This window comes from Protomyctophum bolini, assembly GCF_963924005.1.
Source record: "Protomyctophum bolini genome assembly, chromosome: 9".
Taxonomy (NCBI): Eukaryota; Metazoa; Chordata; class Actinopteri; order Myctophiformes; family Myctophidae; genus Protomyctophum; species Protomyctophum bolini.
In genome coordinates this window covers 25,156,195-25,173,498 of record NC_137870.1, presented here as the reverse complement: position 1 = coordinate 25,173,498, position 17,304 = coordinate 25,156,195, and the positions used below count along the sequence as shown (strand labels likewise).

Genomic DNA, 17,304 nt, shown 5'->3' with positions numbered 1-17,304 from the left:
AAGGCAATTTTTCCTATATAGACAATCGGGCAGCTGCTTCGGTAACTGGAAGGCTCGCCTTAAAACATGCTCACCCTATTTTATTCCCCCGCCCACTTGTCACCTCACGCCAACGCCAAGCCAACCACTCGGTGGGGCCAGGTCCACATATACAGTAACAGCGGGACAGACACACAGACAGACAGACAGACATGATCTGCAGGGTCTCAGCTGCGTTCGCTTCCCGCGTTTGCGCGTCTTACTGGTGTTTTTACTGAAAAATAAGTTTAAGGTTAGGCATAGTTTTACCGGTGTTTAGGAACAGGGTTAGGTTTTGTTTTGGCACTGTTTTACTGAGGTTAAGGTTAGGAAGAAGGTCAAATGTAACCGTTTAAGCATACTGTAGGTTTACTTTAGGTTACATTTAGGAATACCAGGCTGAGCAGTTTGGCCTGTACGCCCAGTTGACCGTTTTGAGGCGAGCGTTCTAGTGCCCAGTGCTTGGGCATTGGTTGCCTGATAGGTGTGCATGAGGACTGAGGACGGAGTTCGCTTTCATCTGGGAATTGAAATCCCAACGGTACTTGTTTTAATTAATAATCATGGATAACTTGGTCAGTCCAAAGCCCCCAAAACTATTCCAAATATTGTAGCATGGCCAATATCTCTCTGGTTAGTGGTTATGTCTAACCACGACTTATTCATCCCATATTATGTGAATGTGCACTTCATTTAGGAGAGAATATCTCTACTGTTCTTGGCTAATATGAACAACTTGGGAACTGTGAGAAATTCTCTATCCGGGACGCCCGTTTAAAAATAACCGCTACTGTCTTCAAAAATGGCTCTATCTTCTAAACTGTTGGAGCTACAGATGTTCTGTTCTGCAGCTGTATTTAAAGAATCATAAAACACGGGACGTGATGTTAGACTGTCCATTGTGCCAATAGATGGTGTGGGCTCACATGAGATTACCTTGATGTTAAGAGTGGCATTAGGAGGTGTATTTCAACTAGGGTATGATGTCAATTTTGGGACACATCCTCAGTAGTGTGCCTTTGAATCAGCGGGTGTTTCGGCCTTCCAACACTATACACCCTCATCAAAGGTGGCCAGCTAAAGGGTGATCAAGCCTTAGCTTGTGTCCCATGCCCAATCATTGAGATTTGCCTCCCACGAGACTATGCAAGGCAGGGGCGTCCTCTTCCCTGAGCCAGCCATACAGCTGACCGCATCCCTCATGTTTGAGGGGTTTGACTGGAGTTCTCAGATGTGTGTGTGTGTGTGTGGGGGGGGGGGGGGGGGGGGGGTCATGTTCTTATAGCCCAGCAAGGGTCTTTCCTTTTAATCCAGTCTGCCTGACTGGAGCTACAGATGTTCTGTTCTGCAGCTGTATTTAAAGCATGACTTATCCTCTTTCTATCTGCAAATTGTTAATCCACTGTAGACATGTTAAGAGCTACTTTTGTCAAAGTTTTTGCAGGTAATAGTGTTGGAGTTTGGAAGTGCTCATTGGATATCATGCAATGGCCCTGCGTACCACCTGTTTTTTAATTTGCAAGTAATAAATGCAGGTGGCAGCAGGACGTTCACTGAAAGCGAGCACTTCCAAACTCCAACACCTAGAAAAATAATCACCTGCACAGACTGCACAGACCTCTGCTGGCAAATTGTAATATCATTATCATATATGGAATTTGTGGACTGTTACATCACAGTCCACAGGAAAATCTGAGCAATTAAGTAGATCTGTCCTCAAAATGCGGACTATAACTTGTAGTTCAGCTACTTTGTCAATTAAATCTAAAATTATATCACTATGTTAATAATGCAAAACTCAAATTCTTCATAATAAATTAAATAAAAATGAGTAAACACAACCTGAATGAAATAGTTTATCATTTCCACGATGATATTATATGTAATATATAGAAATTGTGTACAATTGCTTCTGTGTGCTCTCCACTGTGATTTCTTCTTACCATTCACTTTATCTGCTTTTTAAATTAGCAAGTGTTGGCCAAATGCCAGACTGTATTTGCTAGAAATTAATGGTTTGTGACTGGCTACATGATCTGGTGATCATTTTCTAATCCCGGCCTACATGGTCATTCTAATTCTATGGTTAATGCCCAAAATGTCTCTCCTCTTCCATTTAATTTGAAACAGCAGTAGTGTGATGATTCAGTCTGTCTGTGTCACTTGTGTTTTAGGAGACACTCAAGTTACACAAGTCGTTTTTCCTCTTCACTAAGACGCTCTTCAACAACACCTACATCAAACTCAAAGGTAAGCAGTGATGGAAGAAGTGCTATTTTTTTTACTTAAGTAAAAGTATCAATACCCTATTAAAAAACTCTTAAAGTACTCACAGCTAGCCTCACAGCTAGAAGGTCCTGGGTTCGATTCCCGCTCGGGGCGCTGTGGGTGCTGGCGGCGTGTTTCCTCCTCCGCGTCATCAGTGCCCATACCCGAGGCGGGGTTGGCGAAAGGGCCTTTCTGTGTGGAGTTTGCATGTTCTCCCCGTGTCCCCTAGGGTAGGTACCCTCACAAAAACATGCAGTAATCCTGGTCTCTAAACTGCCTCCCCCTGTCCAGCCGGGGCGCCTGATGGAGGGGAAAGGAACTGGTTGGAATAACGTGTTCCTTCCACGCGCTACGTCCAACCAGGGAAACTCCCCCCTGTCAGGTGTAAAGGAGCAACTTGGACACTCAAGCATGAAGGAAGCATGAGTTAAGTCCGTTGCTCTCCCCAGGTTGGCGGAGGGTGTGTAGAGCCCAGGATCACATTAGATGATTGACACAGGGGTGAAAAATGGGTTACAAAATCGTGGGATAAAAAAAATATATAAAAAAAAAAAAAAAAAACTCTTAAAGTACAACATTATTGACTTATATTCAAATTACCAAAAGAAAAAGTACTCATTGTGCAGAAGGTCCCAGTTTTCAAATGTATAAACTATAATGAGAAAAATCTGACCAGTCTGAAGCGAGTGGTGCAACAGCACCCCCTAAACTCTAAACATAGTAACATAGTCCCATAGTAACATAGTCCCATAGGGACAAAGCTGTTCCTTGGAGTGGTTGCACCACTCAAAAAGAAAGGGAAGCTCTGCACACTCGGATCTGCGCACAGTATTTATTTTGCTTTGATTGTGTGCCGATCTGAGTGTGCTGAGATTACCTTAATATCCCTTTGACTCCAGCACCTCACTTAAGTTTTTTCAGCAGATGAGGTGGTTATTTTTACATAAATGTATAAACTATAAAATTAATATTGAAAAAAGTAATTTGAAAATAGCAGATCTACAAGGTTGTGAGCTTATAGATCGTCTATATTCAACTTGCCAGATATATAAGTAGTTTTGTAATAATAATAAAAATCTACAAAGCTACTATCTAGTAACAAAAGTTTTCAAGTAATTATAGTGGAGTAAAAGTAGAATATTTACCTTGGAGATGTCTGTTGGTCTGGTATGTGTGCATGTATGTGCTTGTATGTATATATTCTATAACGAGAGTAGGGTTGGGCATTTGACTGAAAATGTATCAATGCCGAAATCTTGAACTCAACCAATATCTACCTTCATCTTGCTCATGTAGATTAATCGGATAATTGAGAAGCAATAGTTTTTTTCTTGGAGAAAATCAACATGAAAATATTGTAATTGATTGATTAAAAATAGATTTGTCTGATTAATCACCTGTATTATACTTTGTTGTGCAATGGATGCATGAAAAACTAGGCGATCTACAAGCTCACAACTTGTTACATCGCAATGCGTTGAACATATAGAGCTGCTATTTTCACGTTTTATTTATGCAAAAGTTAGGCAAAAGTTTGAAATTTACAGTGATATTGATTACATTTGAGGTCATATCACCCTGCCCTATGTGTATATAACAAGATGACCTCAGCTCGGGGGCGGCAGTGGTCTTAGATTTGGGAGGTCCCCTGTTCGATCCCAGGCGCCACCAGCCTTTGTTTTAAGGTGTTGACACTACTAACCCTTTCCTACGGCCCTATACTGACAGCTGATAGGCTCATAATGATCAAGCTAGTGGTCCACTGTGTACCTGTGTGTGTTTTCCAGGGACGTCAGAGACGTGTGGCAGTTCTCCTGTCCAGCTGAATGTTTCCTGGTATCTCAGGAACTCCCATTGTTCTGATGAAGTCTTTCAACTGGATGGACTTGATGTAAGACCCTTTCTCTTCTGTTTTGTTCTGGCTTCTGCTGTCATCTACACAGCCGGTGTTATTTATAGCAAATGGTCAACGTGCTAATATGTTTAATATTTCTAATCGAGGTGCTGAATCTGTCTGATCTGTTGTGCTTCCTAACTACTGTAGCTACCCAGTGGTGTGTAAACAAACAGAGTAAATGTTGGACAGGCTAATGCTATCCAGTATCCAGGATGGAGGAATTATTTATTATTATTATATATTTATTTATTTTTTGCTGTGCCTGGTTTCCTCCAGACCTAAGCCTCTCCTCAATAAAAGGCACATGACAGCCGGGCGTCACAGCCCGCTTGGAGTTTGCCAGAATGCACTTACAGTAAACGACTCTCAGACCATTATTAACAAGATTCTCTGGTCTGATGAAACCAAAATAGAGCTTTTTGGCCTGAATGCCAAGCGTTACATCTGGAGGAAACCAGGCTCCGCTCATCACCTGGCAAATACCATCCCTACGGTGAAGCATGGTGGTGGCAGCATCATGCTGTGGGGATGTTTTTCAACGGCAGGAACTGGGAGACTTGTCAGGATAGAGGGAAAGATGAATGGAGCAGTGTACAGAGACATCCTGGATGAAAACCTGCTCCAGAGCGCTCAGGACCTCTGACTTGGTCAACGATTCACCTTCCAACAAGAGAACGACCCCAAGCACACAGCTAAGATAACGAAGGATTGGTTTTAGCAAAACTCTGTGAAAGTCCTTAAGTGGCCCAGCCAGAGCCCAGACTTGAACCCCATTGAGCATCTCTGGAAGGACCTGAAAATAGCTGTGCAGCGACGCTCCCCGTCTAACCTGACAGAGCTTGAGAAGATCGGCAGAGAAGAAGGGGGGAAATACCCCAAATTCAAGTGTGCCAAGCTTGTAGGATCATTCCCAAAAAGGCTTAAGGCTGTAATTGCTGCCAAAGGTGCCTCAACTTAGTACTAAGTCAAGAGTGTGAATACTTATGTACATGTGTTTTTCCAGTTTCACTTCATCATTATGGGGTATTGTGTGTAGATTGATGAGGAAAAAAACCGAATTTTATTCATTTTGAAATGAGGCTGTAACAAAACAAAATGTGGTAAAAGACTAAAAGTGAAGGAGTGTGAGTACTTTCCGGATGCACTGTACAGTATGTGCTTTGGTCTGCTTTCCTCCCTGCAGCCACAGAGGGTAGGAAGCTACTTCAGGTCTACAGACGTCATAAAGGAAGGAGGAAGTGGCTTCTACGTCTTTCACCAGTACCCCCTGATCAACTGTTCCTCCAACATCATCAACCCTGATCTGGTAACACAAACCATGACAATAAGTAGTATAACGGAGGGTATGTGCGTGACATCATCATCATACCCGGAAGTTATTACTTGCGCAAGCAGAGCGCGCAAGTAATAGTTTTCGTCCAGTGCTTCGATGTGTATGTCGCTGTTTGATGTGTATGCGCCGTGCGAGCGTATGACGTAATTGTGCTTGATATGGCAGTGGTGTCAGATTACATACATGTATACATAGGGGCATTACCTTTAATCTTCCCGACACTAAAACATGTATATCGTCATTACATCACCATCGAAAACCAATTACACCCTGGCATTGGGTCCTTTAATCCACATCTTTATTACGTCATAATTGAGAGCTAGTTGTACCAGTTATACCCTGATGTCATATGCTGCTACGATACATACACATCAAACGGGGCATACGCAAAGTAACCACAGTATAAAGTACAACATATCTACATATTCAAATTGTGCCTTAGATAAGATATAAAAGGTGCCTAACCATGCACTCATGAACATTAGTTTAGATGCTAGAAAAAAACAAAAACACGTGTGTGTGTGTGTGTGTTACCCTAGCCCTGTTTTTAGGACTCGAATTACGGCAGGAATTTTCAAACGAATATCCGAACCATTCGTTTCTAATTAATTTCGAACAGAGTGCTTTTAACCAGGCTGCAATTCATAAATAGATCCTATGGGGGCGACATTGCATAGACTATCAGTGAAATAAGGGTTAAGGTACATCTAAATCTTATAAAAGCCTATATAAATCCAAAATGGTATTAATAAGACAAGATATTTCCAACAGTGGGATTTATTGAGAGATATATTTTTGAGTTAAAAAAAACCCCAAAAAAACAAATGGTTCAAGCCCATTAATTAAGATTCGAGTGCCAACCCTAACGAGCGAACGTTCGAACCCCCGAATGTTCGAGGACAGCCTTAGTGTTTGTGTGTGTGTGTGTGTGTGTGTGTGTGTTGTCAGAACCACTGATATATAGCAACATTGGTTTTTCAGAAGACATATTATTTTGCATAATCAGGTCTTAATGGGTTATACAACAACATGTAGTGCAATACAGTTGTTGTTCTTTCCCCTCAGCTAAGCGTGCTTGAGTTTGACCCGCCCACCATGCTGACAGATGTGCAACCGGAAGAGGTGAGTGATCTAAAACATTTATGATAGACAAATATACACAATACTATTCAAAAACATCAGCAGCAAGACATAAAGAATGTTGAACAACCAGAGTACCAAGTATGTATCAATGCTTTTAACATATTTTCCTCCCTCCCAACTGACTGCTTAATCTACTGTATATACATACATACTCCCCGTGTTTGTTGATGCATGATGTCGATACAAAATGTTAATGTAATTAATGTGTTGTTCGCATCACATTCAACTGATATGTAGGCTACTGTAGGCAAACATCAGAAAGATTTAAGACAAAAAAAAAAAACATGTCCGTGTCTTAATGCTAATATGATGACCGCAGCATAAGTAAGTCATATCCTGTTTCTTCCTGTCTTGCCGTCTCTCTGTCAGCCTGTCACAGGGAAAACTGCAAGCAGGAAAAGGAGAGATGTGGTGCCGCAGCCTCCAAAGCCCAAGGTATGGACTGCTATGGCATACAGCCTCACTGTCATACCACCTCATGAAACCCAAGGAAATGTGAAGAATTAGGTGTTGGATGTTGCTACCCCGTAGCATGTGCCATAGAGGCACTCGGATGCTAATTGGGATGTTCAACGGAATGCATTGAATAGAATGAGAGCCGACCAGTGTTCATTTTGACAGCAATTTCTGATTTAGTCTTTCGAAAAACACACCATTTATTTTAAAATCTTGACTTTGAGTCGACTGGACCATGAACAAACAATATTTTATAATGAATGTGACCTGTCAGATATTGTCGAATGAACTGAAGTCAGTTGGAAAATCTTTTCAGAGATTTGCACACGCCCTGATTGGATCTCACCGATCTGTCAGTCACAGATTGTTTTATTTAACAACGGTTGCAATCATTAAAGGAGAATTCCATACTAAAAGGCTTTCTTACCTTTCTTTGTAGTTGTTACGTCCCCACCAAAGAGGTCCAGGTGTTATTTTGTGCAAAAGCTCCTTATTGGCTATTTTCCCTACCATAAGCCCTAAATGAATTGCATTGAATTGAATGGGAATTGAATGGGGCTATGGGGTGTTGTGCTAATTCGCTTATTTCCATCACTCAAAATTATATATTTTTTGTATATATCCTCTCTTCATAATGTAAATAATATCCCAAGCGGCACACTTTACTACTTATTTCGATGGAAATAAGCGAATTAGCATAACACCCCATAGCCCCATTCAATTCCCATTCAATGCAATGCAATTCATTGAGGGCTTATGGTAGGGAAAATAGCCAATCAGGAGTTTTTGCACAAAAAAACACCTGGACCTCTTTGGTGGGGACGTAACAACTACAAAGAAAGGTGAGAAAGATAAGAAAGCATTCTAGCATGATATTCTCCTTTAAGAGATAGTGTTTATTCATAAGCTTGTTGTCCTGCCTGCTCTCACTGATTTCATTGCATTCCATCGAACATCTTGTTCGAACAAACCAGAACAAACCAGTGCCGGTTTGCAAATAGGCATAAAGATGCTATGCTCCCAACAGACAACACAAGACACTTTGATATACTGAACATTGTAGAGCAGTGGTTCTCAGGGTTGTAGAGTCCACAAAATGGCTGCTGTTTTATGGCACACTGTAACCTAACCCTTCATGGATGGCTCATGTAAACTAAACACTATCACAGAACCTTCATCGTAATGAAAAGAGACAATTGATATCTTGACGTTTTCTTTCATCAAAGCTGTTACTTCTTCAGGTGTCCTGTCCTGTTTCCTTACACCTCGCCAACGCAGCTGTGTGTTCTGCCTCTTGTCTATTGTCGCTGTGTATTCCAACTCTGTGTGTATGTGTGTTGTAGATGGCAGGGGAACACCCTCATTCAGACCAGGTAGCAAAGAGCTGGGAGGACGGGCCGTACATGTTTATTCTCCGTATCGTGGAGGTTAAAGACAAGAGCAGAGCCCCCGATCCAGGCCCAACACCCATTCCTTGGAGCATGCAGTGTGAGTGTGCACGCACACGCACGTGCACAGTACAGCAGTGGTTCTCCTTGAAGAATTGCCAGGGGGTCGATTGACATATTGACATTATTTTAATATATTTTAACACAAATATTGTATGGTGGCACCTGGCACAAAATGTTTCATCTGGTGTCTGGTCAAATATTGTCTTTTAGGCTTCGTAATCACAAATTGCACAGGGATGATATGACAAATAACTTAAAATATACAAAGAAATCATCAGACACATTTAATATTTTGTTATATATATTTTTCTGTCCCAAAATCTACAAAATACAGAAATTGTTTATCTACAAGCTTGTAGACCTGCTATTTTAGGGGGGAAAAAGCAGAAACATGGAAACGACTGACGATTATGCAACAATACTTGCAATTAACTCAAATAATTACGATTATGTAATAGTTGTGTGTAAAGTCTGATGAAATAATTTCTAATGGTGTTTCTCTATCTCTCCAGTAATTTACAGTATATGACCCATGATGAAATAAGGTCACGTCTAATATGGTGTTTATCTCTCTGTCTCCAGTGCAGATCAGTATGCAAGGTCCCCATGACTATATATCTGCTTCAGAATGGCCACTCATGATGGTGAGTGTGCGCGCGCGCACACACACGCACGCACGCACGCACGCACGCACGCACGTACACATTTTAGAGGGTGTTTTGGTAAATAAAGACCACCTCTCCTCTTGTTCTCCTGTTCCTGTTCCTCTCTCTAGTTCTACATGGTGATGTGCATAGTGTACGTGCTGCTGGCTGTGTTCTGGTTGGTGCTGTCTGCGTGCTACTGGAGGGACCTGCTCAGGATTCAGTTCTGGATCGGCGGGGTCATCTTCCTGGGCATGTTGGAGAAGGCTGTCTACTATGCAGAGTTCCAGAGCATAAGATACGACGGAAAGTCAGGTATGGAACAGGATCAAAACCCCAAATAAATCATTTCTGAAGAGTCACAGGTGATGGTCCCAGAACGAACAGAGATCAAAGGCAAACAGAACTATCCATTCCATGCATATACAAAAGGAGAGAGCGATAGAGACGGGGAGGCGTGGTAAAACTATGACAACATTTTTTTGTCGACTTTGTTTTTCACATACTGTAACTTTTTTTCAAAACACAGGCAGTTACACTTGGCATTTAATCAATTATTAAAAAAAATGTTTTCCAGTGACCACAGTTTGACCAAACCTAGTTCTGACCATGACCCGAACCATAAAATATGGCATTTTCCTGAATAAATCGTCTTGAGACTACTGGTCTTGAGAAATCTGGAACAAAACACACACACACACACACACACACACACACACACACACACACACACACACACACACACAGCTAGGAGCAGGTGAATCATTTATTGCTGTTCATTGATGTCATGTGTGGAAGTCGCATAATGTTTATTATGATTGTCCAGGAGATAGTTAATTTAATTAATTAAACGAGCTTGAATGTGTCCTCCACCAGTCCAGGGGGCCGTAGTGTTTGCAGAAGTGCTGTCAGCGGTGAAGAGAACTCTGGCCAGGGTGTTGGTGATCATTGCAAGTTTGGGATATGGCATTGTCAAGTGAGCCCATGCATGCACACACACATGCACGCATGTGCGCGTGCACACAAACAAACAAACAAAAACACCCACACACATGTGCACAGACAAGACTGATGTACAAATACAGACTAGCATGTAAAGGTATACCGTAATACCGCATTACCTCAGCATAAATGGACACGGTATTGATACCGTGAGATTTCCGAGCTCACGGTATGTATTTATTTATTATTTTATGTGCAACACCACTCGCACGAGTCCTGAAATGCTCGTCATATTCTCACATCCACATTAACACATTTTGTACATAATACGTCCTGAAACGTCATAAGGATTGGAACCGAGAGGTGCCTTAGACGTCTGTGGACGTCCTAGCGACGTCCAAACGACGCGGGGCGAGATAATAATATTCAGAATAATTACTTTTTTTTTTTTTGGCATTTCGCTTTTCGCTTGCCGTATGCTAACGCTCTGTGAAACTATTAGCTTGTCATTGACTCCCATGTTAGCGCGGCGGAAAGAATGACTCGTATCTCCTCATCCAGGGCGCTCTCCGTGGTGATGAATGGATCGATATGGTGGCGCTGCGTTTCTGCTCCTCATCCGTCTCTCCCGCAAAATATGAACTCTTTTTGGAGCGTATATAAATATATTAAGATGATCGGAGATTGTGATGGCACTTTGTCAGTCAACTTTTTTAAGAAAGTATTTCCGGTTCATGGCTTTCAAAATAGAAGCGATCACTACTCTGGCGATTACTCTGGCGCAAGCAGCGCCTTTATTTTGATGCAGTTCCGGTACTAAATGTGTTAAGATAAATGGTCAGTCACATAATCCAATTTCCCCCGTTTGGTTTTGATTTAAGCATCAACTGCAGTATTGCTTAAATAAAATTAATGACAATAAGCTTTAAATCATAATTTAATATTTTACTCTATACATTAATTTGATAGGCTAATAAAATGTTTTCTTCAAATAATGATACTTATCATGTTATACAGTATTTTGTTTGATACCGTACTGTAAAATCTCATACCGTTACATGCCTAATACAGACCCTCAGTGAGTGATAGATTCATCAGGTTACATTAATTATATCTCTGTCTCTCTCTCAGGCCCAGACTGGGTGCGTTGCTGCACAGAGTGGTCGGAGTGGGTCTTCTGTACCTCGTTTTCTCTATCGTGGAGGGAATCCTCAGAGTCAACGCTGTAAGTTGTGTGTGCGCATGCGTGTGTGTGCACACGTGTTTCTACTAGATGTGATGTAGGACTGCACAATGCACAGTATGCCACATGTTTCTCCTCCCCAACCCCATCTGCTAGTATGTTAAGTATGTTGTTTTTATTATGCAGCCTATACACTTGACTTGCACGCGTGTGTGTGTCTAACCTGTGTGTATCTCTGTAGGATCGTGGAGATAACAATAGCAACAGACTGCTGTGTGACCTTGTGCTGGCCTTCACCGATTCCTGTGTTGTTTGGTGGATATCCTTTAACACACACAACGACTTAATTACTATATTTTAAGTTGCCTGAGGTTGAAGTAATAAATGTACAAATATCTTCCTCAATCAGAACACATACTATTAATAATGGATATGTAAGTTCGTAAATGACTTGTGCAACAAATGGAAAATATGGGCTTACTGTATGTATCTCGTAATTACAGAGACAATAATCAGTAGAATATACTACTTCTACTTGCCTTGGATTTAGTGAAGGGAGAGGGAGACTATAAAATTGGCCTAAATTCCATCATATGTTGAAGGTTTGCTTTTGAAATTATATAGGATCTCCTCAGAAGTTGAAGATGTTGTAAGTTCATTGGACCTGTGCTTTTGTGAAGGAGTTTTCAGATGTCCACTTTTGTCATCAACTTTTATGGTTGTTCTTCACAAAGAACAGACTTAAGGGCAGTTCATAGCGTGCTTTGTAGTGCGACATATATTGTATTTCGAGTGCAAAAGATATTAGATGACAACACCCGACTCATTCTCATTCTGCCTGTTTGTCTTTCTATTTGTTGGTTGCTGCATGATGTACCTTCCAGACCATTGTTGAGTTTGACAACCAATCTTTATTTAGTTTTGGTCAGCTGAAATGTTTTATTGTTAGTCTAGTTTTCGTTGATTAATTATCATACGACTTTAGTCGACAAAATCTACAGTTGATTTTGTTGACAAAAATGCACTTTGGCAGGCCTTAATGGCATTGTAATGGCTGATTTTAAACTTGGTTGTGGTGGGAGTCACTTTAGAAGAGGTAGACGGTAACCAAGTTGAGGTGGAGATGATGTAAGAGACACAGACAGGAATGCTGAGTGGGAGACCGTGTAGGAGAGACGGACAGTAGGAAAGCTGAGACGGTGCAGGAGAGACGGACAGTAGGAAAGCTGAGACGGTGCGGGAGAGACAGACAGTAGGAAAGCTGAGACAGACGTGCAGGAGAGACGGACAGTAGGAAAGCTGAGCAGAGATGGTGCAGGAGAGACGGACAGTAGGAAAGCTGAGACAGAGATGGTGCAGGAGAGACGGACAGTAGGAAAGCTGAGACAGACGTGCAGGAGAGACGGACAGTAGGAAAGCTGAGACAGAGATGGTGCAGGAGAGACGGACAGTAGGAAAGCTGAGACAGAGACGGTGCAGGAGAGACAGACACAGACAGTAGGAAAGCTGAGACGGTGCGGGAGAGTAGGAAAGCTGAGACAGACGTGCAGGAGAGACGGACAGTAGGAAAGCTGAGACAGAGATGGTGCAGGAGAGACGGACAGTAGGAAAGCTGAGACGGTGCAGGAGAGACGGACCGTAGGAAAGCTGAGACAGAGACGGTGCAGGAGAGACAGACACAGACAGTAGGAAAGCTTAGAGGGGGACGGACGGTGCAGGAGAGACATACAGTAGGAAAGCCGAGAGAGGGAGACAATTTAGGCAAGACAGATGGCAGTAAAGCTGATACTGTGAACACCACCCCTCTGGTGCTTAATGGAGATTAAATCAAATGCTGACTATTACTTGCAGCTCCTTGACTAAAAGTTATGGTGCTGCTGCTTAGGTGTTAGGTGTGATAATTCTGCCCTCCCCTTTCTCTTACCCCTCTCCTTTTATCTCTTTCTCCTTCATTTGTCTTTGCGCTCTAACCGTCCCCTCTTCTCTTTCCTATTGCAACATCCCTCCTCTTGTCTCTCGCTCCCTATTCTGTCCCTACTGTGTACAACTCAACCTCGTTCTGTCAATCTTGCAAGCTCTTCTTTACTTTCTCTCTGCCTCTATCTCTTTCCCTCCTCTGTATCTCTCTTTGTCTGTCTCTCTGTGTCATGTCTGGCTCTCTCTTCCATATGTTCTGTTATGGTCCGTGTCCATCTCTCCCTAGGCTGAAGATGATGTAGTGATGCTGGCTGCTATTCCTCTGGCTGTGCTCGACTCTGCCCTCTGCTGGTGGATATCCACCACTCAATAAGTTGAGATGGATTCAGTACTAGACCAGAAGGGGTCACTGTGCTTCTCTGTATGCCAGTGATTTAAGCTACACCACCAGTGTTTGGGTCACACATCTCAGCTGGAGTTAGGGTTCCAAAGTTAAGCATCTGATTTAATATATGGTAAATCTAAATGAATCTGCTTATTAGAGTCTTTTTTAATCTGTTATGGAAACGTTTGGGTAAAATTGTTTGTGCTTGTACTTGCCTTTCAGCCTTGTAGATAGAGCAACAGCAATCAATTCCCTTTGAAAGCTAAAACCTGGTGCAGACGTTTTGTGGTGAAAAGACCGGATAAGACTTTGTTTGACTCTGAGCTTATCGAAACCCTGCAGTCATTATTGGCAGACATGCAAGGGACAGAATGCCATTCATTCTTCACTTGTGTATGATCGGTGACAGTGTTGGAATTTATACTTTAAACAGGATTAAGGACGATTGAGGAACAGCTTGTTTTTAGGCATTTCATGCTTTATTGAGACAGAAATGTGATGTCATATTTGAGAGGTGCCCCTGTGTCATAGCTGCAGGAATTTAACCCACCATAATTCCAAGGTTATGCGGCTTAGCGCGTTGGCTTTTGACTGCTTGATCCGTCCTTCAAAACTACATTTGAATTGAAATCCATCTGTGGAGTCTGGGGGTTCCAATCCACCTCGGGATATCGGGCTTGGCTGAGCGTATATGTGAATATGATATGGCATAGCAGTGGTGGCCATTTTGTGGTGCCACAAGAAAAATACATATTTCTTTTCCATAGAGATTTTTGAAACTCTTTATTTAATTGATTTTAAGCCTGGATCCAAGCCATCCAGGCTCCTGGTGCATCATGACCATAAAACCTTTGATTCGTTGAGAGAGAAAAAAAAATCTGCGGTTTAGAACAGTGGTTCTCAAAAATGGCAGATCTACTATTTCTGAACATTTTTTGGCCAGCCAGCCAACACGGCCAAATAAATTTAGGGGGTTATTGACGTGAAAATGTTTCGAGAACTACTGGTTTAGAAACTAGAAAGCATTTGGTAGAATCGGCCTCAGGTCTTAATGGGTTAAGACTGTCAATGCTTTCCGTGTGTGTGTGTGTGTGTGTGTGTGTGTGTGTGTGTGTGTGTGTGAAGCTGTGTAGTTCCGTGTGTGTGTGTGTGTGTGTGTGAAGCTGTGTAGTTCCGTGTGTGTGTGTGAAGCTGTGTAGTTCCGTGTGTGTGTGTGAAGCTGTGTAGTTCCGTGTGTGTGTGTGTGTGTGTGTGTGTGTGTGTGTGTGTGTGTGTGTGAAGCTGTGTAGTTCCGTGTGTGTGTGAAGCTGTGTAGTTCCGTGTGTGTGTGTGTGTGTGTGTGTGAAGCTGTGTAGTTCCGTGTGTGTGTGTGTGTGAAGCTGTGTAGTTCCGTGTGTGTGTGAAGCTGTGTAGTTCCTTAACTGTGTGTGTGTCACATCTTCGTGAGTCTGGCTCAGACCATGAAGCTGCTCCGTCTCAGACGCAACGTGGTCAAACTGACTCTGTACCGACACTTCACCAACACACTCATCTTCGCTGTCATTGGTAAGGACAATTATTCAGACTAATTCTTAAAAATGGTCGATACCCAAAGTTATCCCTATTTTGGCAAAACGTTTCAAACCAAAATGTCAAAATGAATGGAAATGGTCTTATACTGTATACTGTATAGTGTATATGGTCTTACAAGCTGTCTGTCTGTGTCTGTGTCTGTGTCTCTGTCTCTGTCTCTGTCTCTGTCTCTGTCTCTGTCTCTGTCTCTCTCTCTCCAGCATCGGTCATCTTTATTATCTGGACTACAAGGACCTTCAAGATGTCTAAATGCCAGTCCGTAAGTATTCTGTCATTTAGTCTGTCTTCAATCTCTCCGTCTCTCTCCATTCACCTGACTCGCCACCCTTCCCATCACGCGGTGCGTGTGTGTGTGTATTTCCATATTTTTTGTATGAGTATGTAGTACACACATGTCAGTGTACATGTGTGTTGTAGCCGAATTCAGGCCAGATAGATCAATCCAATGGATAGGTAGGTAGGTGCTAGGGGTGATAGATAAATACAATGGATAGGTAGGTAGGTACTAGGGGTGATAGATAAATACAATGGATAGGTAGGTAGGTGCTAGGGGTGATAGATAAATACAATGGATAGGTAGGTAGGTACTAGGGGTGATAGATAAATACAATGGATAGGTAGGTAGGTGCTAGGGGTGATAGATAAATACAATGGATAGGTAGGTAGGTAGGTACTAGGGGTGATAGATAAATACAATGGATAGGTAGGTAGGTGCTAGGGGTGATAGATAAATACAATGGATAGGTAGGTAGGTACTAGGGGTGATAGATAAATACAATGGATAGGTAGGTAGGTACTAGGGGTGATAGATAAATACAATGGATAGGTAGGTGCTAGGGGTGATAGATAAATACAATGGATAGGTAGGTAGGTACTAGGGGTGATAGATAAATACAATGGATAGGTAGGTAGGTGCTAGGGGTGATAGATAAATACAATGGGTAGGTAGGTAGGTACTAGGGGTGATAGATAAATACAATGGATAGGTAGGTAGGTACTAGGGGTGATAGATAAATACAATGGATAGGTAGGTGCTAGGGGTGATAGATAAATACAATGGATAGGTAGGTGCTAGGGGTGATAGATAAATACAATGGATAGGTAGGTAATAGGGGTGATAGATAAATACAATGGATAGGTAGGTAGGTGCTAGGGGTGATAGATAAATACAATGGATAGGTAGGTAGGTGCTAGGGGTGATAGATAAATACAATGGATAGGTAGGTAGGTACTAGGGGTGATAGATAAATACAATGGATAGGTAGGTACTAGGGGTGATAGATAAATACAATGGATAGGTAGGTACTAGGGGTGATAGATAAATACAATGGATAGGTAGGTAGGTGCTAGGGGTGATAGATAAATACAATGGGTAGGTAGGTAGGTGCTAGGGGTGATAGATAAATACAATGGATAGGTAGGTAGGTACTAGGGGTGATAGATAAATACAATGGATAGGTAGGTACTAGGGGTGATAGATAAATACAATGGATAGGTAGGTACTAGGGGTGATAGATAAATACAATGGGTAGGTAGGTAGGTGCTAGGGGTGATAGATAAATACAATGGATAGGTAGGTAGGTAATAGGGGTGATAGATAAATACAATGGATAGGTAGGTAGGTACTAGGGGTGATAGATAAATACAATGGATAGGTAGGTACTAGGGGTGATAGATAAATACAATGGATAGGTAGGTAGGTGCTAGGGGTGATAGATAAATACAATGGATAGGTAGGTAGGTACTAGGGGTGATAGATAAATACAATGGATAGGTAGGTAGGTACTAGGGGTGATAGATAAATACAATGGATAGGTAGGTAGGTAATAGGGGTGATAGATAAATACAATGGATAGGTAGGTAGGTACTAGGGGTGATAGATAAATACAATGGGTAGGTAGGTAGGTGCTAGGGGTGATAGATAAATACAATGGATAGGTAGGTAGGTACTAGGGGTGATAGATAAATACAATGGATAGGTAGGTAGGTACTAGGGGTGATAGATAAATACAATGGATAGGTAGGTAGGTAATAGGGGTGATAGATAAATACAATGGATAGGTAGGTAGGTGCTAGGGGTGATAGATAAATACAA

The 17,304-nt window shown here is 42.0% G+C and overlaps 1 protein-coding gene across 3 annotated transcripts in view; it reads left to right on the top strand.

Moving 5' to 3' along the window:
* Positions 1–17,304, top strand: part of LOC308321530 (transmembrane protein 87A) — a 55,819-nt gene that overhangs the window by 1,449 nt on the left and 37,066 nt on the right. For all 3 annotated transcript variants that reach the window (XM_080772466.1, XM_080772465.1, XM_080772464.1), the window contains exons 2-14: positions 2,193–2,268; positions 4,074–4,177; positions 5,367–5,489; positions 6,582–6,638; positions 7,029–7,094; positions 8,459–8,603; positions 9,149–9,210; positions 9,342–9,525; positions 10,087–10,186; positions 11,284–11,377; positions 11,577–11,656; positions 15,076–15,182; positions 15,410–15,468. In XM_080772466.1, the coding sequence (XP_080628592.1) occupies positions 2,193–2,268; positions 4,074–4,177; positions 5,367–5,489; positions 6,582–6,638; positions 7,029–7,094; positions 8,459–8,603; positions 9,149–9,210; positions 9,342–9,525; positions 10,087–10,186; positions 11,284–11,377; positions 11,577–11,656; positions 15,076–15,182; positions 15,410–15,468 (1,257 nt within the window). The remainder of the gene's footprint in view (positions 1–2,192; positions 2,269–4,073; positions 4,178–5,366; positions 5,490–6,581; positions 6,639–7,028; positions 7,095–8,458; positions 8,604–9,148; positions 9,211–9,341; positions 9,526–10,086; positions 10,187–11,283; positions 11,378–11,576; positions 11,657–15,075; positions 15,183–15,409; positions 15,469–17,304) is intronic.